This window comes from Agelaius tricolor, unplaced genomic scaffold (genome assembly GCF_023055355.1).
Source record: "Agelaius tricolor isolate 1412-34295 unplaced genomic scaffold, bAgeTri1.0.p SCAF_1, whole genome shotgun sequence".
NCBI classification, from domain to species: Eukaryota; Metazoa; Chordata; class Aves; order Passeriformes; family Icteridae; genus Agelaius; species Agelaius tricolor.
Window position 1 is genome coordinate 2,380,947 of NW_027269261.1, and position 27,938 is coordinate 2,408,884.

A 27,938-nucleotide genomic window follows, 5' to 3' on the forward strand; every position below is an offset into this window, starting at 1 on the left:
AGCGCCGAGCTATTCCACCAGCCACCCTACGGGCGCGGCGCCCCACCGCGCTGGCCGAGCGATGCGCTCTGCAGCTCTGCTGAGCGGGCCTGTGCCGGCTCCGGGGGCCGCCGAGAGAGGGTGAGCGGGAACGGGAATGGGAACGGGAAGGGGAACGGAAACGGGAATGGGAATGGGAAGGGGAATAGGAATAGGAATGGAGCGGGAATAGGAATGGAGCGGGAATGGATCCGGAACGGGGCTCCTGTGCCCCCGTCCCCTCACAGATGAGGGGCTCTGAGCTCCGCCCTGAGGTGCTGGGCCGGAGCGGGATCGGGGTTCCTACCGTCACGCTGCCACCAAGTGTCAGGAATATTGACTGTCACATTTACCAGGTGGAATATTGTCACATTTACCCTCGTGTGTCACGCAGTGCCAGTATAAGTATATATAATTCACCTCGCATGGAGCTGAATTGAGGTCGCAGTTACCTAAAATCGTGTTTGTTTGTGTTTGTTCTTTCCTTTAAAAGCAGCTTTGGAGTTTCCCAGGCAGCCCTTGGTTTTTACAGCTTACCCTGAAGTATCCAAATCCAGGAATAAAGAAATTCATTGAATTAATAACTTTTCCGTGCTGTGGAGGCTCTCCCTGGCTGCAGGATTCCTGAGCAGAATGGGGAATTGCAGGTGTAGCAGTGGCTGGCATGGAGAACATGGATAAATCCCATCCCTTGGGACACAAGAGCTAGCACAGTATCAAGTGTTGCTCACAGGACCTAAGCCCAAAGCAAAATCGGGTGGTTCGTTAGTGCTCTGGAATTCCTTGCTGAATTTATTCCCACAATGGACTCGTTAAACCTTTGGTCTGAACAATTGTGGTTATCCTTATGTGCTTCCTGAAATTTCCTTGATGTCCAGTGAGGGTGAGCATCTCATTGGGATTCTCTCTTCTTCCAAAAAAAAAAAAAAGCTGAGTTCACAACATTTTGGCAAAAAAAAAAAAAAAAAAAAAAAAATCAGTCTTTTCTAAAGTTTTGGGCAGAAAGAATGACAGGAAACCACATTAGCCATGATATTAAAAAAAGAAAAAAAGCATTATGAGATTTCTCATAAAACCGTGAGTTCTATATTGAGAAGGGAAATAAGTCTTTATTTTATAAATCTTATTTATCTTATAAATCTTTTTTTTTCTCCCTGGGATTTTCACACACTGATTCTTTAGTCACTGCAATTTTAGGAGGAATTCCCATTTTAAATTTGCCTTAATATGTCTCAGCTCCACCCTCCATCATTCAGTAAAGAGTAGTGTGTCATGTACTTTATCCAAGATAAAACTGGGCAAAAGCTCAGCATTTCCTTGTCAGAACTTGAGTTCAGGTTTTCTAGGAAAAACCCAGCAAATACAGAAGCTTTTCCTGCAGCCAGTGATCTTTTTGGGTTGGTCTTCCCCTTCCCTTGTGCCCGTGATTGAAAACAAACATTCATCCCAAGTTTTCTCTAGAGGCCAACAAAAACTCCACTTACTCTAAGCATGGTGCAGCTAAGTCTCAGCTGAGTACTTTGTTTATTCTAAGCTTTTCTTTTGACCTGTGTGTGCTGAATGTTAGGTTCACCCAGCATGTCTCCAGTGGCAGAGAAGGACAGAGCAGTTGTTCAGCTCCTGCTCGACGCTGGCACGTGCCCACGATGTGTTCTGAGGTTCTGCTCTGTGGGGTCACAGCTGCTCTACAGACACCCACTCCAGGTTTGTCCTTTGTGGCCTGAAAGGAAAAGGAGTTATGTAAAACTCTGCTTGTGCCTTTAATGGGGAGGAAATCAGATTTGGTAGGGGGATGCGACTGAAGAATTGCAGGGCAAAGGTTGAGGATAAATCAGAGAAATCCTCCTTAGCTTCTCTAACCCCCTCTCTTTATGCTTTCTGTCTGTCTGTCTTGATTGTTTTACCTTTGCTCAAGTTTAGACTCTCCACAATTCATTTTTAACATCTTTCTTCCCCACCTTTTTTCCATTTTTTTATCAGTTATTTGAGGCCTGTTCGTTCATTGTACCGTGTTTTACCCTTTTGCATCTCTACCTGCTTTTCCTCTGAGTTGCAACAGCACAGTAACTGCTGTCTTCCCTACTGAAATCCTTTTAATGAATCCTTTTTCCTGAACTATGTCTTGTCTCTCATCCTTCCAGGAATCAGAGATGTGCAGGTAATTGTTAATTTTTGAAGGCTTCTCTCCTGATACAAAGTTCTTACTCCGTGTGTTTCATTTCACCCCCACCTGTTTCTGCTGTCTTTTCTTTTTATTGTAGTGGCCAGCTCTGTTCCTGTTGAGTTGAAGGAATTAAATTCTAACACAATCTAAATGACAAGAAGCACTAAATGTCTCTTTTCATGGAATGGTGTTGGGGCAAAGATAAATGTGTTTCTGTGAGCCAGGTCTGGAAAACGTTTTTATTCTTGGATGATAAACAAGTCTATTCAGCAATATTTTCTCTGGAAATTTCTATTCTGAGAGAAATGCAGCTTGAAGCTGTTGAATTGTGTCTTAAAGGTGTTTTTGGGCATAAATTCCCTGTTGTTAATGACATACACTGAGCCTTGCCTGGAACAAACACAATTCCACTGCCCTGTGGAATGGGGGTTGTTAAAGAGGAGCAGACAACCAAGCTGTGTTTCCTCTGTTTGTGCCAGGATCTGCTGAAGGATCTGCAGGAATTTCTGAAGAACAGCCAGGAAAAGGAAGGCACAGTGTGTTTGGATGTGGCTGACCCCCCTTGTAAGAGACTCAGGCTCGAGCACAAGGAGGAAGGTGCTGATGAGCTGAACCACAACGGGGCCATCCCACATCTCCCCTCAGCTGGGAATGCTGGGAATGCTGGGAATACTGGGAATCCTGCCCTCAGTGGGAATACTGCCCTGGAGAGCTCTGCTGGGAGGGTCTGCAACGTGTGTTTGGGAATTCTCCAGGAGTTCTGTGAGCCTGACTTTGTTAAAAAGGTACATTTGTCACCTTTTGGGGTACTTTTTTGGAGTTTGTGTATGCTGGGGCCTACCAGGATAGAGAACAAATAGACCAGACAACAAACCAAGACATTTGCCTGTTTTGAAGATTTGAAATGTAGATGGCAGAATCCTGCTCCACTCTGCTCCTGGGCAGTGTTTGCACACCCAGCAGTGCAACTGGGAAGTTGCATCTGTGGTGGCACCAAATTTTGCCCAGGCTTTGTCACAGTGGCACTTTTTAAAATAAAAAAATAGCAGTGCAGGTGCAGTGGAATGACTGCAGGGAGCAGACTTTCCAAAGAAAAGGACTCACAGCTACGTGGTTACATGGATTTAGGAGATGACCTGAGGTTCAGCTGCTTTCAGGGAAAACCTCTGAGGAACTCTTCACTTTTTATGTGACAGGAAAATGAGGAGTCATCAAGTGCTGCTCTCTGAACCACCAATAACAGCATGAACCTGTCTTTATGAAGTACCACAGGGCAAGAAAATGTTTTGGTGATGCAGCAGATTGTGGATAATAGAGAAGATGTGAGTTAGGAGAGAATGTGGGCACAGAGCCTTGCAGATGCCACCTCTGAGCAATTGTACTGCTCATGTGAGCAATATCAGCTAGATATTTCTAGCTGAAATATCATCTGGAAAACTCACACTGGCACCTGAGATCTTTAACAGAATATCTCAATTTGGAAAGGATTTGATTTAACAGCAGGAATGTATCAAAAATGGGACTAGACAGAAAGCACAATACATAGTTTCTGTTGCTGCAGAACATAATTGTTTCTTTTTTGTTTCCATGGGCAGGATCTGTATCTTTTTACAGAATCCCCTGCTGAGATTTGTTTCAGAGCTCCTCTCTTCAGTGGCAATGGAAAATCTGACAGCAGTTGTTAAGGCACCACAAAACCTACTTATTTAATACAGAAATTTCCTTATCTGAGATGCTGTTTTCACCTAAAATTTCAATATACAATTGGTCCTGGCCTTGAAAGAATGAGTTTGGTTGTTTCATAGCACCAAGGATACTAGGTGATTAGCAACTTTTTTTTAACAGGACAGAAAAGCTTGTATTTCAATAAGTTGTTAGTGATTACTCTGCTTTGTATTTTGGGCATCTCTCTGAGTGTGTGATAACATCAATTCACAGTGATTATTCTAGAGCAAAAATTATCAGCTCAGTCCCATTGCTGTGGTTTCATATTAAACTCCTTCTCTTACAGGTGTGCCAAAAAGTTAATTCTGCTGACTACCAGTTCACCAGTTTTGTATTTTCTGTGTCACTACCCCCACAGCTGTCTGTCAGGGAGGTAAGTAACTCAAATAACAACTTAAATAATTAAATACATATTTAAGAAAGTAACTGTGGAATGTACGATGGTTTGATTTTTAATTGTTATTGTTTAAAAAAAAAGCCCAGAAGCCCATGCTGGAAGTGAAGTCTGCTCTCCCCTTCCTTCTGGGTGAGCATTATTGTAATTAATAAAGGGCCTGAATCACTTCAGTTTTCAGTTAGCCCAGGAGTTACTCTCCATCTGAAGACCTGAAGGAGTTTGTGAAACCCTCAGGTGCAGATGCCAGCCCTGCTTTGTGGATCTTCTCAGAGCCAGAGCTGCCCAGCTGGTCCCTTTCCAGGGAAAAAGGATAATTGGTAGTGCAAAATGCAAATGAAGGAATTTGAGGATGAACTCTTGAAATGTTCAGCATTTTAAATGATGGGAAAATACACTTAGTTGTGAGGTATTTTGCAATCTTCCTCTGCTTTCTGATGTAAAATAAAACACAAGTACTATTCTAAAAGTGATGTAAAAGTGGTGTTTCAAAGGGCAGCACGTAAATCTGTGCAGGAGTGGCTGAGATGTGGTGGAAGCTGCAGTGAACAAGGCAGAAAGAAGAGAGGATGGTGTTGCATTGCTGTGTAGAGCTGTGTGAGGTCTCTGCTCCCACACAGTTTGGTGAATTATCTGCTGCACGTGTGGTGCTGATTTGTGCTCTTAGCTGTGGCATCCTGGGCAAGTGCTGCCACTGTCACAGCTGACAAATATTCCACTCCTAAATCCTCTGCAACATCACATTCTCTTCTTCCCATCCTAAACTGAGCACAGTTGGTTTGTTTGCTTTGTCCTTTCTGGCTGGCTGAACTACCCTGATTCCCACTTTGGGCTTTGATGCCTCCAAAAGATGAGGTCTGTCAAAAAGCACTTCCAGGCCAGCTGAGTACTGGGATGCCTGTGATGCTCTGGCAAACCCCAAACTTAGGTCAGGCTTTAGTGAGTTTGAGTCCAGCTTTAGGCCCGGTGTGAGCCGAGGCGATGCAGCAGCTGGTGTTTGCAGGAAGCCTCGGCAGAGGGTGGTGTTGCACTGCACTTCAGCTCAGGGATGGCCTCATCAACTGCCTGCGGCTGGAGCTCCAGCAAAGCGGCAGAGCTGGGGACAGCAGGGGAGTCACAGCTGTTCTGTGGGCCCACACACCAATAGATGGAGTGAAATGAGTGAGTGGGAAGTTTCAAAACTGGGTCTGTTCCCTTTGGAAGCACTGTTGGTTTGGCTAGGAGAAGGTTTGGAGTGAGAAGTTCCTGCTGTCCCTTCTACTCCATCCCTCCTGTCTTATCAAATGCTGAAGCAGCTTTATGTTTGTTCCAGTTGCAGGGGTGAAAAGGGATGATGATGATGGAAGAATAATTTTAAAAATCATGGAGCTTTATTAACCTCCTTTTTAAGTTTATCACTTAAAAAAAATAGGTGAGAACCTGTTTTACAGCCACAGAAAAGCAGCAACACAGTATGTAAAAATGTCTGAAAATGTCAAAATCAGATATCAGAATATCTCAACGTGCTTTGTGCTGAAAAGAGGCAGTTTGTTAAATTCTGCTTTTAGTTCTTTGACCTGCTGTGTACAAGAACACGTGGAATCCTCTCATCAAAGAGCACCCAAAGGCAGCCTCTCTCCCACTGCCCTCTGGTGTGACACACAGATTTTCTCCATCATCTTTTTTAACAAAAAAAAAAAAAAATCAGAAACTGCCTCTCAGTGTTACCTTCATCCCATTTAATTATGACACTTGTCATCCTGCCAAGTCTAAAATGTACGAGGGGAGCTGGAGAAGAGCAGGACATAAAATCTGCATTTGCATAGTATTTGTGTCTGTGATGCAAGGAAGCAATTGCCTCCTTCCACAAGCAGCAGGTTTAATTGAAATAAATCATAAATACAGGAGTCCCAGGTTTCTGTCAGACAGCTCTATTAGGATGTGAGGTGAGTGGTGCCCTTCAGAAGGGTGGCAGATCAGTCCTGATCCATCATCCTGGTGCCTGCTGCAAGGACATTGATGCAAATAACATCTGTACTCATTACTCCCTGTAGGGCTGCTGGGCCTCATCCTGGAATTCCCCATCTCCGAGCTCTTTGCTGATGCACTGAAGCAATGCTGGGGCTGGGATTGCACCTGGGATTTCAATTGTGCTCCCTCAGACAGCACCAGAATCCCATCCTGCAGCTCCTGATCAATGAGTGCCTTGTGTGCCACAGATGAGTTTGCTGCTGAGCATTGCCCTGCAGGCTTCAGCTCTGTAATGAGCATTTTTCATTTTCAAACCACTTCACAAACATGAAGTAATTAGGAAGGAGAGGGATCTGATCCCCTGCTCCATGTTCAGCTGGGAGAGAGTGCAGGGGTTTGGCTGGCTTGGTGGTTGAATGTGATTTGGAATTTGGGATCTTTTTGGCTTCTGTGCTTGCAGTACCCTCATCTATTGTTTCCCCTTAATTGGAGGGGAAAAGTAATTTCTTTCATTCTCTTTCAACTTGGAAGTCAAGAGAGAGTGGAGATGAAATTTGACCTGTGCTCTCATTTTAGCACAGCTACTCCCATGCAGAAGTTTTGTCTGTTTTGTAGTTTTATCCCAAGAAAACAGGGATGAGGAGTGTGGTGAGCCTCCCCCTGAGTCCCAAACATCCCAAACCTGCACGTGCCCTAAATCAAGGCACGAGAGAGGTTTCTTTGTAAATTGGCATTTGTCAAATGCAGCTTCCTAGGCCCAGTTCTGTGGTTGTCATATCCTGTAGTTCAGAGCTACGTTCAAGGAATTTCAATTGAAGCTATTTTTATTTATGATTTTATCTGGGTTATTATGCAAACAGGATTACAGTATGCTTCAAGTGAAGCAGCCTTACTCATACTGTCTTCAAATGCAGGATAATGAATCACAGTGGATTTGAGCAAACAGCATTTCATCACTACAACTGCATTTGTTTTGTTCAGCAATCGTGGAGCTAACAAAGTTTGTGTCCTCTCTCCACCATCCCTCTGCCCTCTTAATTCCCAGCACTGTTTTTAGGGTTCCCTCATCACTGTTTTTAGGGGTCCCTCATTCATTCTTTTAGGTGCACCAAAGGAAGGACAATAGACTTATTTTGTTGATTGAGTTCCTTATCAGCGTGGAAAAGGGATCTCTGATGTGCTTCCTTCTGATATCCATGTGATCCTGAAGTTTGAGAACTGGTTTTAAACCTCTTCCTCAGAATGATTTCCTTGACAATGCACAGTGATTCTTTCAGCAGAGTTTGGGGGAGGTTATTCTCTAAGTACATGAAAAATAAAAGGTGGGGAAGAGGTTTAAAAGCCTGCAGCTTACAGACTGAAAACTGTTTCATTGTGATGGATTCAAATCAAACAACTTGATTTTTGGAGTTTATCTCCAGTGGGGAGGGTGACACAGGCTGAATTAGTTAAGTGCTTTCCTGCCAGTCCTTGTGTATTTTTTGAGTAGAGGAGAACTGAAACTGTTGTTGTTATTCATTGTAGGAAGTTTTGAGGGGAGTTTTTATCTTTTTACTAATTGTTAGTGAACTTGAGCATTTATGCTGAAAGTTCCCTCTGATTTCTAGAATTATTCCTTCTGTTCCTCCCCTTTTCCAAATTTAGCCTATTCACCTAAACTGTGTTGGGTGCAATTCTGTGATTACCAAGTAAGACCAAATATATTTTTAATTCTATTTTTTATAATGGATGATAGCTGAATTTGGGGTTTTATTAATTTATGCCAATCAGCTTTTATATCCCATTCATTTAGACACTTTTTTTTTAATTTTTACATGGGAGATAACTGATGACTTAGAGTCTATTTGTAGTTACAGTATTAATAGCAAGTTTCAAAGTGTTCAATGATGCCTCTTATTTTTTAACCCAGATAGGATTTGATGTGAAGAGCAAAGTGATGTCTTAGAAATAAAAACTCACAGCAATCCCATCTTTCCACTTCTGAAGCAAAAGCTAAATTCCTGATCCTTTTTTTTTGGTCAGGAATTATAAAAACACTTCTCCCTTAGCAAAGAGCCTCTCAGATTGTTGGGAGTTCTGAGCCTTAATTTCACTTGCTTTTATTTTTTCCTCTCTTTTCCCTGGGCATGGCTGGTGACCTGCAGCGTGCTGCTTGGCTGGGGGTGAAGCAGCAGATGAGGTGAGCCATTGCTTTTGCTGTCTGTCTGTCTGTCTGTCTGTCTGACAAGAGCTCTTCATACAGACACCCTTTCTCTACATGAATGTTGATTTATCGTCCCGTTTACCTGATGCCTACAAAGAATAAGGTGGCAGCTGGGTTTTGTGTATTTTGTTTGTTTCTTTTTTACCTGGTTTGACCTCACTTGGGCTTTCTTATCTCTTTTGGTCTCTAAGCTCCCAAACAAGTGGTTTGAAATGCATCTCTCCCTTCCTCAGCTTTTCTCTGGGCAGCCTCTGGAAAGACTTCTGCAACTTTTGATCTCCCAGCAAGCTCTGGCATCAGTTTCCTCAGTGCACACACACAAAAAAAAGAATCCATTTTACTTGGCAGTAGCTGCTTCAGTTCCTCTTGAAATATTGTATGTCATGTATCTATTTTTGACAGACCCCTGTGCAAGTTATTATTTCTTTGTGATTCAGAAATCTGGGCCTTCCCTTGGCCAAGGATGACATTGTTCAGCTGAAGGAAGCTTACAAGTGGATTATTCATCCCCAGCTGGCAGAAGAGTTGGGTGTTCCTGCTGATGGAAAGGTCTTGTATAAATAACAGAACACTTCTGTTTCTTCATTCTTTTTTCATCTGGGGTTGTGTGTGTATATTTATGCACTTATGCACATGGTGGGGAAATAACAATGTATCCTTCTTTCCTTATTAACAGGGAAACAAGATGAGTGCCTCCTAAATTCACCATAGGGAAGTGCAGGGGGGAAGTTCTTTTAAGCAGAGCTCTCCATGTGGGAGTCCTGAGGGGCCCAATGTTCATTTTTGTACACACAGATCTTTGCATCTTCTGAAACCACCACAGGCCTGTGCTAAATCTCTTGTGTGCCATCTCCTTTTGTTAGTGAGACTTTTCCAGTTGTCTCCTTTCCAGGATCCCTGTTTTGCAGAGGCTGAGGAATGCTCCCACATTCCTTCCCTGCTCTGCTGTCACTGCCAGCACTTGTTCAGGATCTGTGGATAAAATAAATGTCTGAGATGTACTGAAAGAGCAAGGACTGATCCTTGTTCACTCTAATGAACACTAGAAATGGGCTTGTTGGGACCTGCAATATCCAAAGTAGGCAGTAGAAATGGTTTGTTTTTTTTCCAAACTGTTTTCAACTTGCAGATTGTCATTAATATCCTTAAAATCTTTCTGCAAGGCACTGACTGAACATGGCAATCAGGTGTTGCCAGATTCAGAAGCACCTTGAATTGTCTTGAAGGTAAATTTTCTGTCACCAGCCATAGCACTGACCCCAGGACTAGATTCACTTAGTCTTCATGTTGATTTCTCAGCTTCCATAATAATTACAGGCTCTGTTTTCCCAGGAGTGCTAATTGAAAGCATCCCTTTTGTCTTAGTGAAGAAAAATCCCCACTCAGTTACTCTGAAGATGATCCAGGAAGATACAAACTTCCCACACACAGAGTTAGCAAAAGCTCCCCCCCACTCAGGCAGGAGCCACTCCAGCCATCCTGTACCACAAAAGTTGTTTTTTAGTGCCTTTTATCTACAAGGCCCTTGAATATTAGCCAATCTTTTCAATAGCCCTCCTGAGGTGTTCTGCTATCAGAGTAACACGAGTAATGAGTGTTGTTTGCCCAAGGCCAGAGAGGGAATTGGGGCAAGAACTGAGATTGCACTGGAGTTCCTGGGCTAGCTGTCAATCCAGCAGGATGTGTTGCCTTGCTGTGCCCCAAGGCCATGCAGGCACTGCAAAGGAACCCCTGACAAAATTTACAGCGGTGACTCCTGCAGGGTTTTTATCTTTATTGCCCTCCTGGGAGGGCTCTGGGGTGTGTAATAGGCTTTGAGCCTTGGCTGCCTCTGCCTCAGCCTGCACAGGATGGCACCAGGGCAGGTCACTCGTGGCTCTGAGTGCTCTCACGTCATCCTTGGTGACTTCAGAAAGGCAAATGCTGCTCTGGCACACCTTGTAATGTCTTTAAACATAAATGGATGGGTTATGCTCTCTTTTGTCTCTGCTGTTTTCCTACAACTGCAGTAGGGGTGCTTGAGAATATCCTCCCTTACCTCCTCCTTTTTCTTTTTTCTTTTTTTTAATTTAGAGTTTGTTTGAAGTCAGCGTGGTCTTTGCTCACCCAGAAACAGACGAGGAGTGCCATTTCCTGTAAGTTTTCTACATGTAACAAAAGATCTTTATCTAAATGTTGTGCAATATTGTTGGTTTGATTTGTTACAGAGGACAATATGCAGTGTTTATAAACTATTATAAACTAGAATGTGGCCTGCATCTAGATTTCCTCATATCCATGTGAACTTGGCAGAGCTTGAAGTTAAATCATCTCTGGTTAATTCTGCTAATAAAAAAAAGCATCTGGAATTCTGATTTGAACTGGAAGGAGAGCATTCAGATAAGTTCTTCAATTTCAGCCCTCCTCAAAGTCATTCAGTGTACAATTTTTTAAAATGTGAACAATGTAATTGCAGGTGGGGGAATCTTTTGAGGTCATACCTAAGTTTTCCTGCTCCTGTAGGACACATGGACAGGAGAAAAGGCTTTGAAGTGAGTTAATCCAGCTTAGCTGGTTGATGAAAACAAACAGAAATTCCCTGGCAACTGCACACAGCCCCTGGCCTGGCCCAGCAGGGCACCTGCTGTACACAAAGAAGCAAAACAGTTCTGTGAATTTAGCTGCCATTTAATCTGATTTCTGAAAATCTAGCTGTAGTATACTCTGGAAAATTAGGGTCACTCTTCCTGTTTGTTGATGCTTCCTGGAAAACCTAAGTTAATTTGCACCTCCTGCAAGTGAAATCTCAGCATGGAAGGGAGCAGAGATGTCTCAGTTAAAATGTGAATTCATTTCTTGAGACTGCAGATTTCCCTTGCAGCCTTCATTTATTTCCTGATTTCTCTTCTGGCAATTCGTGATCTTTGGGTGCTCAATCCACCACCTTCTTGGTTTTCCACAGCTGCATCTTTTGTTAGTCCTGAGGTGGGGGATGAGGGAATGGAAGTTTGGGAAGGAACCAGGTTTAGGAACAGTTATTACCAGTGCTTGCTGAACATCTCTCCTTTCCAGCTTCTTCAAGACTGGGCAAAAGGGGCAGAAAACTGTGGGGCCAGACCACTGTTCTAAATAATGATTGCTGCAATCCTGTAAAGAACTTAAGTGTTTCTGCATCCTGCACCCTTTTATTCTAATTTATTTATTTTTAATTCCTTCCTCTGAAACCTCTTCACTGGTATTTTCTGCTCATCCTTCCATCCTTTTTCTGGCCTTTCAGGAATTTTGCTGTTGAACATGTTATGGTGCCAGTGTTAGTGCTCCAAGCAGAGCAGCTGTAGAGGTGAAAGCTGTAAAGAAGTTCCATTCCACTTTCCAATTACTCAGGTTATTCCATGTGACCTGACAATATCCCTTTATTTGCCTCCTCTTTGTAGCACACTTAAACAGCAATTAAGGCTTGAGACACTTTCTGAAGAAGCAGCACATCACCTAATTTAATTACACAGTAGTTCCTGAGGTGCCAAGGCATTCTGCCTGTGTGAGTGGCTGGCTCTGGGCACATTCTGAGGCAGTGCTTTGGTTTTCAGGGAAACATGGTGAATTTGGGAATTATCACAGTAGTTTGACAGTCATGGTTTCTGTGGAAGCAAAGAAGGGCTTTGTCTCAACCTGGGGAGTTGCAGGTGTGCTTTTGGACTGGATTTCCACTGCAGTTTCTCACCTGTTCTTGCACAGTTGGGTGGAGGTGGGTGTGCTAAAGGACCCATGGTGTGACATGGAAGATTGAATTGGCTCTTGTCAGTTCACATTTAGGGTAAGGTGATACTGAAATTTGGGCAGAGGGAGTTTGCATTGCTTTGGGTCACAGACTGGCCAGGGAAGTTGTTTGTACAGAAACAGCAAAAGCTGCTTCCTTAGAGGCTGAGGGAGTTACAGAGGTGTTGAAAAGCACCAGCAAGACATGATAGCTTGGGCTGGAGGTCAGAAATATCTCTGCCTGCATACACAGAAATCCAGAAACCATCTCTGCCTGCATACACAGAAATGCACTAATAGGAACAGCAGCTTCCTCTCCACTGCTCAGAAAAAGGGTTTGTTTCACTGACTGGGCTTTCACTTTCGTGAAACAGCCAATAGTTTCCTTCCAAACAGGCAAAGCACAGCTCGTGGTGAGCACCTGGGGTTACTTTTTCAGTGGGAAATTGAATTTTCCTCTCCAGAAGGGACAGTTTGAATCTCAGGTTTGTGGTGGGTGTTGTCTAAGAGCAGCAAGTACAGATTTCAAGATGCCAGTGGATCTTGCCTAAAACTTAAAATATTAATCATGACCTTTATTGAGAAGGACTGGAAAGGACTGAAAGCTACATTTGTGTGCTTTTCCATCCCATCTCAAATCTGAGATGTTGGTCAGAGCAGAGGAGCAGAGCTTTGTCCATGATTTCCCTGGATCAAGTAATGCACATCTTGCACCATTTTTTGGATCAAGGGAATTTAAAAATCTGCTCTGAGCTGAGCTGTGGAAGTGAGACACTGGATGTATGTGTACAAAACCATTTACATGCTGTGCTTGTGAGTCTGTCTATCTCTTTCTCTGTAAGAGGAGCAGCTAATTTTCATTTCTGTGTTTAGAGCCACAGCCTGCCCAGACTGTTTCAAACCAGCAAAGAACAAACAGGTAAGATCTCAGCATTGTATTTCTGCTCTGGCATTCTGAATTTCACAGCAGTAGCCTACAACTTACCTGGGTTTTCAGTCAGTGCTCAGTGTCTGCTTTTCCTGCATCAAAAAGCTCTCTGGTTTCCAATTGTCTGAAAATAAAGTTGTCTCCTTTATTCACTTCACCATTCTCAGCTTAGGAAAACCAAGAGCTCGATGCTTTTGTTTAGGTTGTTCGCTTTCCAGGCTGTCCAAAGGCCATCATTTTAGGAAGGTTCTCTGTAAATACCTCCCTCAAGAGCTAGGAATTTGATTGTCATGCATTAAAAGCAGCATAAAAGATGATCCTCCAGCTCTCTGTGGGTGAAGCAGTTCAGATAAGTCACGTTGTGAAGATGAGACTCAGCAGCCAAAAGGGAGATGATCACACTGCAGTTTCCACGTGCTCTGATCTCAATGAAAGCCAGGATACATGCAGGATGGTTTTATCCTGCCTGCCTCTGGAGGAGGGGGGAAAGAAAAGGGACCTTGCCACTTGCTGCAGACCCTGAGCACACTCACAGCCACTGATGGAAAAGGGGACACACGAGGATGAAAAACCAGTCAGAGGGGAGCTGCTGCAAGTGGGACAGTTGGTGTGATCAGAGGGAGAAAAGTAACTCCTGTCAGAGGCCATTGCAAGGCCTTTGATTCTTTCTGGTGAAGAGTCTGCCAACATTTGGCAGAGGCAGAGTCTGGCCCAGGAATTCTGCTGACTCTACTCCACCTGACCAATAAGCAGCACTCTTTTTTTGGAGAGTTGTATTGTTATAACTCACTGCTTGCTGCATTGCTGCCCTTGAAAAGGGGGGAAATCCCACATAAGGAGCTAAAGCAGCGGGGCCTGGCTGTTAAATCCACACAGGCAACAAAATGTAGGGGAATCTAAAGAAAAATACCAGCTCTGAAGAGCTGTCAGAGGTTTGTCCTCACAAAGAAGCTGGGCTTCAAGAGCTGTGTTAATCAGAGAAGTGGTGTAAAAACTGGCTTCTGAGGGAAAATGTCTGTGCTGTCTGTGTAGATAGTCATTTAAACCTGCTGCTGCTTTCAGGGCTTTCCTGCTCCTCTGAAGGGAAATGCTATTATCTCTGATTTATGCTTGGAAGGAGAAAGAGCAGCTTTCCTGAAGACACCCAGGAACTCTCCAGAGCCGAGACTTGAATTGTCCCAAACAGTGACCATGGGGATTTTTGTTTGTTTGTTTTCCTAAGTCCCTAATCCAGTTTGCAAAAAAGACACCATTTAATAAAAACACATTCAGCAGAGAGCCCTCAGGGCAGTCCCAGGGCTGGAGCACATGCCTGGGAGGGGAGGCTGAGGAACCTGGACTTCTTCAAGGTTCTTGTGAAGGCTTTGGGGAGGATCCATTGAGTCTCCTCCTGGTGCCAAAAGAGATTCCTGAGAGCAGGGAGCCAGGCTGATCTCACAGAGCGTGGTGGAGGGAGGAGGCACAGCAGGAACAGAAATGAGAAGTTCAGAGGAGACACAAGAAAAAACATTTCACCTTGAGGAGCCTCAGAGTGGAGCAGGCTCCATCCCAGGTGGATTTCAAGACCTGACCTTGCTTGCTTAGCAGGTTCATTTAGAGACCTTCTCCTGAGCAGGATTTCACCTCAGCTGTCACAACACTTGTTCTGCTGTCCCAGGAATGTAAATTCCCCCTGGAGTTAGCCCAGCAGCAGCTGGCTGTGCCCAGAGCCTGGCACTCTGCTCCTGCTGCACTGGCATTGCTGCTTTGCTGCACCTTGGGGAGCTGCAGGAGGGAGTGCCCAGCCCCACTGCTCAGAGCCCTCAGCTCTGAAAATCAATCCAGTTTTGAGCTTCAGAAACAGATTCCTGCTCAACAGGCTTATCTTCAGCAGAACCACCTGCCTGCTGTCACATCAAAGCTGGGCTTGGGTGCATTTAGCTCCTGAAAAAGAAGCTGCTTTGGGTTTCTGTTCATGGATTTGGGATTCTGGTTTTAAACTGTTTTGGAAATTTGGACCTGGGCTCCCAAGTGAGCAGTGACAGAACTGCACAGTGTAAGTTTCAGTGCTTTTTTCTTCCTGGGCCATATCCTTTCCTTGCTTTTCTTAGTTCTTGACTCATTTTTTTCTTTCACTGTGCAGTCTGTTTTCACCAGAATGGCAGTTATAAAAGCCCTGGAGAGGATAAAAGAAGAGGATTTTCTCAAGTAAGTAAATACTGAAACTATTTCTCAGTATTGTGCTTTAATATAGAATTAGGGAGGGGAGGAAAATATCCAGTGGGTATGTACTGGTAGGGTGGCTTTAAAAGAACTTTTGATTGTTTAAATTCTGTTGGTTTACTGCTTAAAACATGTTTTCTTTCTGGCAATAGAAAATCACTCCTGTTCTTTTAATTAAAAGGACGATTTTGAACTTTAGAGTTTGTAAGGTAGGCTTCCCTTTACAAGAAATATTCCCATATTTCCAAAATGTTAGGAGTTGAGTTTCAAGAAAACACCAAGTGCTGTTAATATGGTAAAAAATCACACACAGTGGGAAGCCAAAATAGGCACTTTTTACTGCTCTGGTGATGCTCCATCATGTTCTGGTAGTGATGATGCTTTACTCTGTTTTTTTCTTTTAATACAGGCATTTTCCATGTCCCCCAAGCTCACCAAAGAACCTCTGTGATGCTCTGGAAATCCAGTGCAATAATGGTGCAGTTTTTGTGGCTGGTAAATTGATCCATTTCTTTGCTGCTGTCTTGTCTTGAAGAGAACTTTGTTACACTGCCCTGAGACCCAAAGGATTCTTGCTGTTTGTTAATTCCTGTAATGAAGTGTAAGGAGCAAAGAAACAAACCCAGCTCTGTCCAAGAGTGCTTTGAAAGGGGAAGAAATTATATTTGAGCTCTGCTGAAGATATTATTTTGTCAAAAGTTAGAAATTACAGATCCCCTCAGAATAATGGTTTGAGAAAGGCACCTCCACACCAGAAGCTCCCAGCAGTGCTGTTCCCTTCCTTGGGTTTGGATTTGGATTCAGAGGTTTTCACCATCTGGATTTCTCTGCTTATTATCCCATCCAAAGCTGCAGATCTTGGTGGGATTTATAAAGGTTTGGGTGAGACAGGCAGTGCAGCAACAGCTCAGGCAGTGCAACATCCCTGAGTTGAGATGATTGAACTTTTTTATCATCTGCCTGCCAGAGTGTCTGCCACTCTCCTAGTCCTTTGTAGGAACAGCTTATTTAAATACATGCAAACTGATTATTGCTAAAAAGAACCCAGCCTTTAATTTAAATCCAACATACTGTGATGATAAAAATCCTGAATATAAAGAAATGGAAAATGAAAAAGTGTGAAAGTGAATGGCAGGGTGGTTGATGTTCTACATAAACCATTCCATATTTTTAATTACTGATTAGACAGTTAGATGTACACTTTTTTGAATCCAAGATATCCAGTTCCTTTTAGGCTTTTCCAAACACACCGCTTTATTTTAAGTTGGTTTATTGGGTAGTTTTTTTCAGAATTCAACAGTATGAAGAGCAAAACAGAGGGTTTGCTTTCTGCCTGTCATTTAATACTGGTCTTTATTTATAGTCTATCTTTTGCTCCAATAAACAATCCAGGCAGGTGTTTAATTTTTGAAGAACTAAATCCAGAATAGAATTTATTGAGTACAGTCCAGATATTTTGCTTTTTATAAATGAGATGGGATCTTAATTTGTAAGCACAACATTGTCCTCTTGACCTTACCTTTAGTGTTTACACCCCAGCCTTTTTTAAGGATTATGGGGCTGTCAAACCAAGAAACACCTTCTGTTTTTTTAGACCTACTCTTGTTCAGATCAAAAGTTAAAATTATTAGAATGGGGAGCTGAGAGAAAAAAAAAATGGCCAACCTAATTCTCCTTTTTCTGTTTTATGGAAAGAGAATTTAGCAGCGTGAGGCTGCTATACCTGAATGATGAGTCACCCTACTTTCATTATTTACCCCAGTGAAACTGTGTTACTCAGTTTCCCCATTTGTTTGTGTGGCTTTTTCTGCAGCTCAAACTGCAAAAGGAAACATTGTTCGAGATAGGAAAATATGATAGGAAACCAAACCCCTGAGATGTCAGAGGCCCAAAGCAATGCAAGAGCTACTCTGAGTTCCTTTGCTTTTCTATTTGCAAAGTTTCAGGTTGAAAGCAGTTTAAGCTCCTTGGCCTTTATGAATTATTTCCTTGCTTTGGGAATCTTTTCAGTCCTTGTCAAACCTGTCCACAGAAAAGCTCATATTGGTCATCCATGTCAGGCTTGTTCTTGTGTTATAGAGGTGCCACCAAAGCATCACTGGGACCACCCAAAGATGCCAATCTCTACATGGCACCTTCCCAAGACTCCTGCCATTCCTCCTCATTTATTATGGGGACTTTTCACTCCTTGCATGCTGTTCCTTGTAGTGAGCCAAAGCATTTTAGTTTGGGTTTCTTTTCTTAAGCCTTGAGGCAATGGCAGAACTGGCTTGGAGCCTGGGTTATTTCACACAGGATGGTGGTTCCTGTAGGCAGGGCTGCAGCCACAGGCTCTCCCAAGTCCACTCTCAGTGTCCATCCTGGTTACTGCCCCTTCCCTGGACACAGCCATGTGTGACCCACAGTGCTGGTGTCATGCTCCTGCCATAAAACAATCTGGAGCTGTCAAAAAAAGCTCCCATGGAAGTGAAATGTGCTGGGCAAGAGTGCAGCTTTCACCCATGGCTGTGGAATGGTTAGAAGTACCATGGTTGTCTTTTACAGGAAGATACAACAAATACTCCAGGAATTTACCTCAGACTCCCTGGATTATTGATGGGGAGAGGAAGCTGGAATCTTCAGTGGAAGAATTGATTTCAGAGCATCTGATGGCACAATTCAAGGCAGACAGTAAGTCTTCAGGAGATCTCCTACCATACATATTTTTCATCACTACTAGAAGATTTTTTTCTTGGTAGCTACCCACTTAATATGGGAGTATAATGGAAAAAAAATTGATGTTTCTTTATCCCTCTTGTTTCCTTCCAAGTTAAAGCTTGTAAACTTTATTTAGCTGTGATCTGGGAGTAATTAGATCCTTTTATCCTGCTAAAGTAGCTCCTCAGTGGATCTGATGATGCAGATATGTTGGTTTCATGTGGCAGTGTTTTTGCTCAACCAAACTTCTTAACAGTTGGTAATTCATAGAATGACTTGTACCAAGAAGGTTTTTGCCACAGGTAAAAATTTATGGGCTCTGCCTGGCTTTTGAGCCCCTCATGTTTCTGACCATTTCTTTTCCTCAGTGCATAAAGTCCCACAAGCTAAATGCTCATCCAGGGATTGTCCAGATGAAATAGTCACTGCCCATCATTTGTCATCTGACAAATGTGGAATTACAGACATAGAAGGTCCAAGGAAAAACTGCATTAAAATAGTAGTTTGGAAAAAACCCCTGCTACCTCCCCCTCTTCTCCTCCCAGTGGATAAATTAGTCTGGTTGTAGCAGTCTCATTCAGGCCAAGGAATTGGGAGAGCTCTTCTTGGGAAACTTGGGGATAAATAGGAATTCCCACAGTTTGTGAAGTGCAGGCTCCTGCTTACAAAGTAGATTTGAAGTAGATTTTGCAAACAAGTTTAGAAAGAAAATATTTCACCTTTTAAAAGCTGTAGAGAGAATCACAAATGTAAAATAAAAGCTCACCTGCCTTGTTTAAATCTGTTACAGGCTTTAATTTTAGTTCCTCTGGAAGAGAAGATGTGGATGTAAGGACACTAGGCAATGGTAAGGCTTGGGAAACCCCTTGTGAATCACAGAGATGGAATGGGTGTGTAGAGCTCCTCTGACAGATCCTGCTGAATGCCAAGAATGTGACCAGGCATGCTTTGGAATTTTATCTCAGAAGTTATTCCCAAAGTCCAACAGCTTCATAAAACCAGCTTGAAACAGGAGCCCTTTCTCAGTGGCCTTGGCTGCATGGGAAGGCATAGTTAGTTAAAAGTATTTTATTTTATTCACTCCCTACTTTTAAGCCATTTATGTCAGACTGACTCCTCTCTTGTTTTCTGCTGGATCCTTCAAATTCCTTCACTGCAACTGCATGAGGGAATTGTTTTCTTTTTGAACCTGAGTCCTTTCTAAAGGTCAGCTGCTTTCCAACACACTGGAGCTGCTGTAGCCAAGGGAGGAGGGAAAGAAGAACTAAAAATGAACAGTTCTGTGTGTCAGTAGCTGTCTGATCTGTAGTGTGATTCTTGGCATGGCTTGTGCTGGGGATTGTCCTGGCCCTGAGCACAGAGTTACAACTCTGGCAACAGATGTTGAGCTGAGGGAGTGGGATTTAACATTGCTGTGCACCTGGGCATTGCTGTAGGTGACAGAAAATAAGCTAATTAGCTTTTTTTCTTATTTTATTTTTTAATTAGCACAGACTTGTACAAGATGTCTTCTGGGAAGTCATAATTTGCACTTATTGCTGATACTGGGGTTTAGTAGCCAAAAAAAAACTCCCTTGTTTCTTCCCTTGCATCCGATGCTCCATCCCTCAGCCTGCCAGTCCTGTCCCTGTTTGTGTAGCAGCAGACAGTGTTCACACCTTGCAGCCTTGCTGTGTAAATGCAGCATTCATTTTGAACAAGATGTTTTTGTGTTTTGTTTCGGTGCCGCTGCCAGGAAGGCCCTTTGCGATGGAGCTGGTGAATCCCCGCAGGATCCGTTTCAGCGCCGAGGAGATGAAGAGGCTGCAGCAGGTGAATCACGTGTGCAGCACGTGCTGCCTCTCCAGCCCAGCAGCTCTGCTAACTGAGTGCTTTCTTTAAATATCACAGGCAATTAATGACTCTTCAGACAAAATACAGGTTCGAGATTTGCAGCTTGTCACCAGGTCAGTGTTTATGGTCGCCGGGCGAGGGATTTCAAAGCGGCGCTCGGGGAGTTGGGAAGTGCTCCTGCTCACAGCCTTGTGTAATTATGCTTCTGTTAAGTGAGTAATTAATTTCTTTTGTTTAGAGAGGCAATTGGTCGTATGAAGGAAGGTGAGGAGGAGAAGACAAAGACCTACAGTGCCTTGATCTGGACAGACAAAGCGATACAGAGAGAGGACATCGCGTTTCTCGATGATATCAAGGTAGCAGGAGCTTTTGTTGCTCATTTAAATAGTACCTGTCCTGGTGCCTAGGGAAGGGTTAAATACAGGCCATCCATGGGCCTACCTCTTGCTCTGTGCTTGGTTTTTGTTTTGGTTTTGTTTTCTATAATCAGGGTTTCTCTTGCTATAGGGACTTCCATACCACCCTTCCTTCACCAGTCACTCCAACAGGACACAGGGGTTGGCTGTCAGCAGAGACCACAAATCCTTGTGTAATGTTCACCTTCCAGGAGACCAAATTCTGGGAGAGGAGGAAATCTCCACCCCTTTGTTACCTTAATAGTGTCCTGTGTGAGTGAAAGGAGCAGAAAAATTCTTTTGTTCTGCTCCAAAGCCATGCTCCCACAGCTGCAGCGCTCTGGAGGTGGAAATGTCTATGTCAGAGTGCAAAGGGGCCTCAGGAAGGCTCAGCATATGCAGGAACGAGAACTTTCTCCAGATGTTGGCCTGATGGAGAAGTGGGTTCAGTTTTTGGTGTGTTGCACCATTTCCTATAGGAGCTGCCCATGAGCTCATTCTCAAAGCCATTGCAGCTCAGGCAGGCAACTGCTGGGAAGTCCTTCCTTTAGCTTCCCTTGCTCCTGACAAGTTGCCTTTCACACTGCTGCCTCTCCTTTGGGAAAGGGAGTTGGGAATGAACTTCTGAAAAGACTGTTCTGAGATCTAATCTCATTTAAGGTTTTCCCCCCTCACTTTTATTTCTAGGGGGTTGGCTGTAGTTTAGACAAAGCATTTTGTGGGTGAGATTTATTTTTTCTTCTGATTGCCCTGAGGCTCTGAGTGAGCTGCTAAATCCTGGAGTCATTCCAGCAAAGGGCTATGGAGATTTCAAGGTTATTCCTCTGTATTTGTGATTCCATTAGTTTGTGTTCATGCGAGGCCTCTGAGAGGGCTGTCCTTTTTCCTTTGATAAACTTGGAAAAAACCGGTCATGCCTCGAGATAACTCAACTGCCAGAACACAGGATAAAAGAGATGGGACCAGTCAACACCACACACAGTTCCTACGATCCAGGCAGCCTTTGCACACTTCCTCCCTCATGGTTTTGGTCCCTCCTTGCACCAGGAGCTGAGGCTGGAGCAGAAGACGCCGCTGCGGGTGCTGCACCGGCGGCCACTGGCCGTGCGCTGCCGGCTCATCCACAGCATGAGGAGCGAGTACATCGACCAGCACCACTTCCGCCTGCACCTCAGGACACAGGCAGGAACGTATCCTTGGCACCTGGAGCCTGCCAGAGAGGGGCCAGGCAGCTCCTGCGGGCACTGACTGGCATAAGGGAGTGGGACTGACGGGGGTAGGATGGTCGGGATGGATGGAGATGAGAGATCTCTGCAGCCAGGTCATGGAACTTGGGGTTTATTGCACAGGGCCTGCGTGCAGGGCCCTGCTGGGAGCTGCCAGCCACAGCTCAGGCCCCAGAGAAGTTAAGAGAGAGGTAAAGAGAAAGAAGGCAAGAGCATGGTAAAGAGGATGAGAGAGTAAAAGAGAGGATAAGAGAGCGAAGTTCCCGTTACAATACAATAAATCTTCTGTGTTGAATATTCTGATTCTCACTAACCAGTCTAGTACAAGATACAAATCCTATAGCATTTACATACAGCCTATAAGAATCACTACATTACCACACTGTGTTACATTTTAAACCCTAAAAACTCCTCTTTGGGCCCCTTCTGCCAAGCTGTAGGGTCTGCTCTGACCCTTGGGCCTGTCTGCAAACAGAGGGTGTTGTTCCATCAAAAGGGGATCACCTTCAGCTGGCCACACCATTGTTTCCCAGTTGTTCAGTAACTGAGGGATCTCAAAGCTTGCTTTCATTTCAATCTCACTTATAGTTTCCATATTCTCAAAATCTTTTGCCAGACAATCATATTTATAAGGCTTTCCTGTTTCATCTTCCCCAACATAAGGGGAAATTCCCTGCTCGGATGGCTGCAGTGTTTTGAAACCCTGGTCTCCCACAGTGGTGTCTCTGCACAATATTTGCTTTTAGGTCACAATTTCACATTGGAGTTTTCATTAAGTATGTGACAGATATAAAATTGTGCTGGTTAAAATACACTTCAGCTTTTTCTAATTTAACTGAAAACTTTTCGCCTCCAAAAATGACCTTTTCCACAGTATTTCATGCACTTCAGTGCAGACTGGAGATCACAGCTATTTACAAGTCACACTTTTGTCCTAAAGTCACTACTCAGTTTGGAATGAAACAAAATAAAGGTCAGCAGTGCAGTTTTTGGCACCAGAGTCAGAAGCCAGGAATTAGGTGCTCTCCTAAAGAAAGGTATGGGCTCAACAGGATATTAACTAAGAAATTACTTAGGAGTAGAAGAAACACTTTTTTTCCCCCCCTTTTGATTTCTTTGGTGTGGAATGCACCTCTCCTTAGCCAGAGTTTTCCAGCTACATTAAAGAGTTTGTGCATGGAGACTTTGGGAGAACAAAGCCCAACATTGGGTCCCTTCTGAACAGAACTGCTGACATTCTGGAGCTGGATGTAGAGGTGAGTTGGTTGCTGTTTGTCTTTCCTGGAAATTACTAAGGGAGTTGCCCTGGTGAGATGCTTTCCATGGAATTGCTCTAAGTGGATCGACATTCCTTACCACAGGATACATTTCCTACTGCTACTCCCCTTTGTAAATGCAGCCCAGCAGAGAGTGGTGCTGCCAGGTAGTAGCAAAAGGAGTTGTGATTCTCTTGGTATCTGTAAAATACCAACTCTGCTGCCTTTTTCCCCCCCCTCTGCCGTTCTAGTCTGTTGATGTTGACTGGCCTCCAGCCCTGGCTGATTAACCCCTGGAGCTGGGATGAGGAAGCAGCAGCTCCCTGGCAGCAGCTGGTGACCAGACACTGTGCAGGATCTGTCACAGCCTGGGTGCCAAGGGTGTCCCTGGAACATTGGGATCATGTTGATCTGCCAGAGGATGATACCCTTGGGCACCACTTTACACACTCAGGACCAGGTAGTGTTGGTTCAGTCTCTAGCCTTACTTTTATTTTTTCTGTACATAAAAAGATTTTGGGGAGCCAATGTCTATAACCCTCCATCAAGCCAGGTTTGATTTAAATTTTTTTTTCTATTAGATACTACAGCTTTCCTTGTGTGGATGCAGGTAACACTGAGTTACCTGAAACCCACTCCCAACTTTTCCTGAGACACTGCCTTTGTTTTGGTCAGTGGCAGTAGAGATAAGCAGATTTGTCTCTCAGAGTGCTTTTCAAAGGGGAAAAAAACCCATTTTCTGAGGAAAACTTTGCACTTAAAACCAAGTTTTTCTCATTTAAAAACATTGGGGATGCTTCCTAGAAACAAGAGTTGAGGCCTCCTCAGCCCTTTTGAGGAGTAGGAATTCCCCAGTGAGTCACAATGTACAAAAAGACTGTGAACTCCTGACAGTGGTGGGTGATGGGAATCTAAAGAAAAACAGGAACAAAACAGGAACACCGAGAATGTCAACGAGCAGGCAGAAACAGGAGCTACCACAGGGTGCTGGTATCGAGAGAGAGAGATAAAAACCTCTGATTTAGCAGCATAATAAATTTTTTCTTGTGCGTCACTTTGGATGGATGCCTGGAAGAGTTGAATACAGCCTAGGAACTGGAATAGGGAAGATCTGAGGTTTTCTTTGGTTATTTTAAATGTTTCCTACTAAGCACCACCAAGGTCTTTAGGAAGTCATTTTCTATACCAGTATCATGTTAATCCATTAGGGAGGTGCTTCCCTGAAGTACAGAAGAGTTAAACTATCAACAAGAAATTAAGGTTTGGAATTTCAGAGCTCTTTGTTAACATTTTGGGGCTAAAGAGGGTAACATTTGCCAAGACAAGTTACCCTCCACTGTCTGGGGACAGGGAGGATGACTGGGATGTCTTCCCTTGAATTCAGTGATGCTACAACAGCTCCATCACAGCTTGAGCTGGAGGCTCTAAAAGTGTTAATAAATACATTTTTAAGGAGCTCCTGTAAGGGTCTGCCTGTGCTGGGCTCTCAGCTTGTGTCTGTAACGTAAGTAATTCAGAAGCTCCTGTTTTTCTAACACAGAAATTTGATTCAGACAGAAATACTATTTTTGGTTTTAATATTAAAGCTCTTATGAGCAACACATTCCATGAGTAGTTCTCAGATAATAATCTGCAGCCAGGAAGGAAATGTCATTAATGATGGAAAACTAAACAAACTGAATTCAGAAAACAAAAGGGAATTTCATATCTGCATGATTTCTTGAAACTCACAGTGAGCTAAAATACAATTTATAAATTCCATAATCTACAAGGGAAAGAAAAACTGTAAACAAGACTGTGCTCTCTGGACACAGCAGGCATGGGAAGAGCTGCTCCAAGGGGCAATGGAGCCAGAGAGGGGAGAGGGAAAGGGCTGCCAAGGACACACAAGGCTCTTCCCTGTGCAGCTCCTGCCTCACCTGGGGATCCCAGGCAGAATCCAGGATAAGGATTGGACTGGATCCAGCTCAGGGTGCTGGGTCTGAGCTCTTCTCTGGGCAAGGCAGAGAGCTCCTCCCAAAACTCCCAGGCTGTTTATTTTTGTGGGAAATCTGAAGTATCCAAATGGGAGGGTGGAAGCTGATATGCAAATATCCCTGAGCTCTCAAGGCAGCTCCTGGGCACCAATCACAGGCAAAAATGAAACTGAGAAATGTAAACTGGGGCTCTGAACTTGGTTTCCAGTCCAGTTTTGCAACCATCACATACTGAATATTGCAGCAATAACATTCATGTTGCACTTGGGCCTTCAGCTGATTTTTAGGAGTATTTTTGTGAGTGCTCAAACTGGGTGTTTGGTGAGAGCCAGATTTCATCTTGGATTTCCCCAGCTGGACACCTCTAATGCCTCCCCCCTGCATTTTGGTTTTGCATCAGCTCAGCCAAAAGCATCTGTGCCCTAAAACCCAACAGCTCTGCCACAAAACCTGCTCAGGCAGATCAGCCCTCACGTGCCTGAGGTTTTATAGGGGCCACCAACAACAGGGAGCAGAAAATACCCCAAAAAACCCAGGATAAGCAACCAAGAACCTACCTTGTCCCTTTTCCCTGCCTTCCCGTGGTGAGGGACGTCACGAAGCCGAGGAGGCTGCAGAAGCTGAGCACTTGGTATAACCAGTTTTTTTAATTACCAAACCAACTCGTTTACAAAGGAAAACAGAACTTGGAAAATATTTAATTATACGGTAAAAACAAATTGTACTACAAAGAGCTTTATAAAGTGAGCAAAGGGTTTTCTGAAGTGAGCAAAATGTTTACATTTAATATAGTTAAAACTGAGAACTTCAAAAAAAAAAAGAACTGAATAAACAACACAATTCAAACTTTCTGTGTATTTCTTTGGCCTTTCTATTGCTTAGGAGTGTGGAGGAGAGGTGCAGAAGTGAGGAAAAACTGCTTTACAACAGTTTTCAGTTTGTTGTGCACCTGGAATCAGGGGAAGCAGTTTCCAAAGCTCACCTGACTGATGGAATTCCAGCAGCAGCACTGGAGTGCTCCCAATGCAATGGATTCCTGCAGGGAAGGCATCCCTGCTTTCCTGAAAGCCACAGAGGGGTTCTAGAGCACCTTTCCTTGTGTACAACTCCACATCTCAAGTGGCTTGTTTGATTTGGGGGGTGGGTTGAGGACAAGTTGTTGCTTTTTTTTGTTGTTGTGCCCATAGTGCAATTTTACATCACCAAAAGGTGACAACGGGGACCTTACCTGCCCTAAAGAGCAGCTGTGTCCCTTAGAAATACTCAGACATTTCCCTGTGTTGCTTCTTAAAAAAATAACAGCATAATAAAGTTGCCAAGGCCAGAGTGTCTTACCCAGCCAGGTACCTCCAGCTGGAGGTGTCAGGAACAGCTCCTGCTCAGGCTAAGAGCGAAGACTGGGAATCAAGTGGGTGGGAAGAACTTCTGGTTCCTGATACAGAGGACAGAGGAGTGGTTTTAATTAGTACAGACTGAAATGGCTTTAAAAGTTGTTAATAGAGGTGAGGCTGCACCAAGGCAGCCTCTGGCTTTGCCCTCCTGGGAGGGGGTGGTGCTGGGGAGGCAGGATCTGGACCTTCTTTGAAGCAGTCACTTGCATAGCAGGAAACTGCCAGGATACCTGAGGAAAGAGTAAGTGGATACTTTGGCTCCAGAGATTCCTGCCTTTCCAAATCTCACTCACGTGGCAGCTACACACACACACACAAGCTGCAGAGCAATATCAGCTTCATTCCTAAAGCTACAGGGGCATGGCTTGTGAAATTGTGCAGTCTGGCTGAGCGCAGACAAGTCCTCACTTTCTGTTCCTTGTCTTGTGCAGTGATTTCCTTTACAACAGAGCTGGACTATTTAAAAACTCAAACCTTCCGGTCTTTTTAAATATATCTAACAATGACATAGTCATTAAAAAAAATTTACGAGTAAATTTGCCTTCAAAGCAAACGGAGTGTGGTGACAGCGTGGAAAATCAATACATGTTCTCATTTTAGGAGAAGGATATTTATAGAAAGGGGGTTAAAAACCCAAATCTTTCAAGTAAGTTGAGCAGAACTCAGGTGCCATTCATTAGACAAGACTGAATGAGAGTGCTCACGTGCAGGGTTTTTTTTCCTAATTTCTGTACTATCAAAATTTAAATTTGATTTCTATAGCAAAAATGGCTATTTCAAAACAACTCCAACCCTGTGAAGTACTCGAAATTTTAACCCTTCTGAAGATGCCAGCTTTTACAGTCCCCAAAGGTAAGGAAGCTTTAAGTGTTAACAGTTCCCACTTCCAAAAATACATCTACAAGATACTTTAAGGTACAGAAACCCCAAACCCTATTCCCACCCCCCTCTTTAGGGGCACCACTGTGGGCTGCAATAAATAACCTTTAAGTTATGTCCTGAAACTTGCACAGCAACATTCTGAAAGACAAAGCAGGGACTCCAGAAGGGTAAATGACTCCTCTCCACGCAGAGGCACCCGGGGAGCTTTACGCAGCCGGCGCAGGCTCACGGGTGATAGCTCTGCAAAATGTTATCGAAGGGGAAGGACTGGTAGAGATCCTCGGTGTGGACACCGTCGGTGTCGTAGAAGTGCCCGTCGGCCAGGCCGCCCTGCTGGCCCAGCCGGGGCTCGCCCAGCCCCTCCGCGTCCATGAAGCCGTAGGCGGGCTCGGCCAGGCCGGGCTGCGCTGAGGGGAAGGCGGCGCCGCCCGGCCCGGCCGGGGGCAGCTGGAGCTGGGGCTGCTGCCGCTGGCTGCCCGTGGCCAGCACGGCGCTGAAGCGCTCCAGGCTCAGGCTGCCGCAGCTCAGGTCCTCCGTGTCCATGGCCAGCGAGGCGCCGCCGCCGGGGAGGCTCTGCTGCAGCTCGGGGCCCGGCAGCACCGCGGCGCCCATCCCGTTGGTGCTGCCGAAGGTCCGGAAGAAGCTCGAGTCCTTCTCGTCGGGCCAGGCCAGGGCGCCGTCGGGGAAGGCCGGCAGGGAGGCGCTGCCCTGGGGCTCGGTGTTGAAGCTGCTGCTGTGCGGGAGGGAGCCCAGCGCCCAGAACGGGGTGTTCAGCAAGTCCTGCTTGCTCGGCCCTGCCGGAGGCTGCGAGCAGCTCGGGTACAGCTGGCTCGGGGTGGACAGGGCTCCCAACCCCGAGGACATCATCAGCGTGGAGGGAAACACGTTGGGTTCTAGGGAGAGAATGCCACTTTTTAGGGGCTTTTTCAAATTACAAGTGGTAAAAGGCAAAGGAAAGATGGC

General features: G+C 44.5%; 2 protein-coding genes across 3 annotated transcripts in view; one reads left to right on the plus strand and one right to left on the minus strand.

Annotated features, from left to right (window-relative positions):
* Positions 1-41: 41 nt before the first annotated feature.
* Positions 42-25,548, plus strand: PUS10 (pseudouridine synthase 10). The gene is made up of 18 exons (XM_071444054.1): positions 42-120; positions 1,586-1,722; positions 2,662-2,967; positions 4,194-4,280; positions 8,396-8,430; positions 8,892-9,003; positions 10,528-10,589; positions 13,063-13,108; positions 15,240-15,304; positions 15,729-15,814; positions 17,864-17,989; positions 18,807-18,863; positions 19,752-19,828; positions 19,907-19,962; positions 20,088-20,205; positions 21,292-21,434; positions 22,627-22,726; positions 22,978-25,548. Exons 2-18 carry the CDS (start codon positions 1,597-1,599, stop codon positions 23,014-23,016), a joined length of 1,641 nt encoding a protein of 546 aa, XP_071300155.1. The 5' UTR covers positions 42-120; positions 1,586-1,596; the 3' UTR covers positions 23,017-25,548.
* Positions 25,330-27,938, minus strand: part of REL (REL proto-oncogene, NF-kB subunit) — a 29,138-nt gene continuing 26,529 nt past the window's right edge. For both annotated transcript variants that reach the window (XM_071443836.1, XM_071443922.1), the window contains one exon: positions 25,330-27,868. In XM_071443836.1, coding sequence (XP_071299937.1) covers positions 27,201-27,868 — 668 coding nt within the window. In that variant the 3' untranslated portion in view covers positions 25,330-27,200. The remainder of the gene's footprint in view (positions 27,869-27,938) is intronic.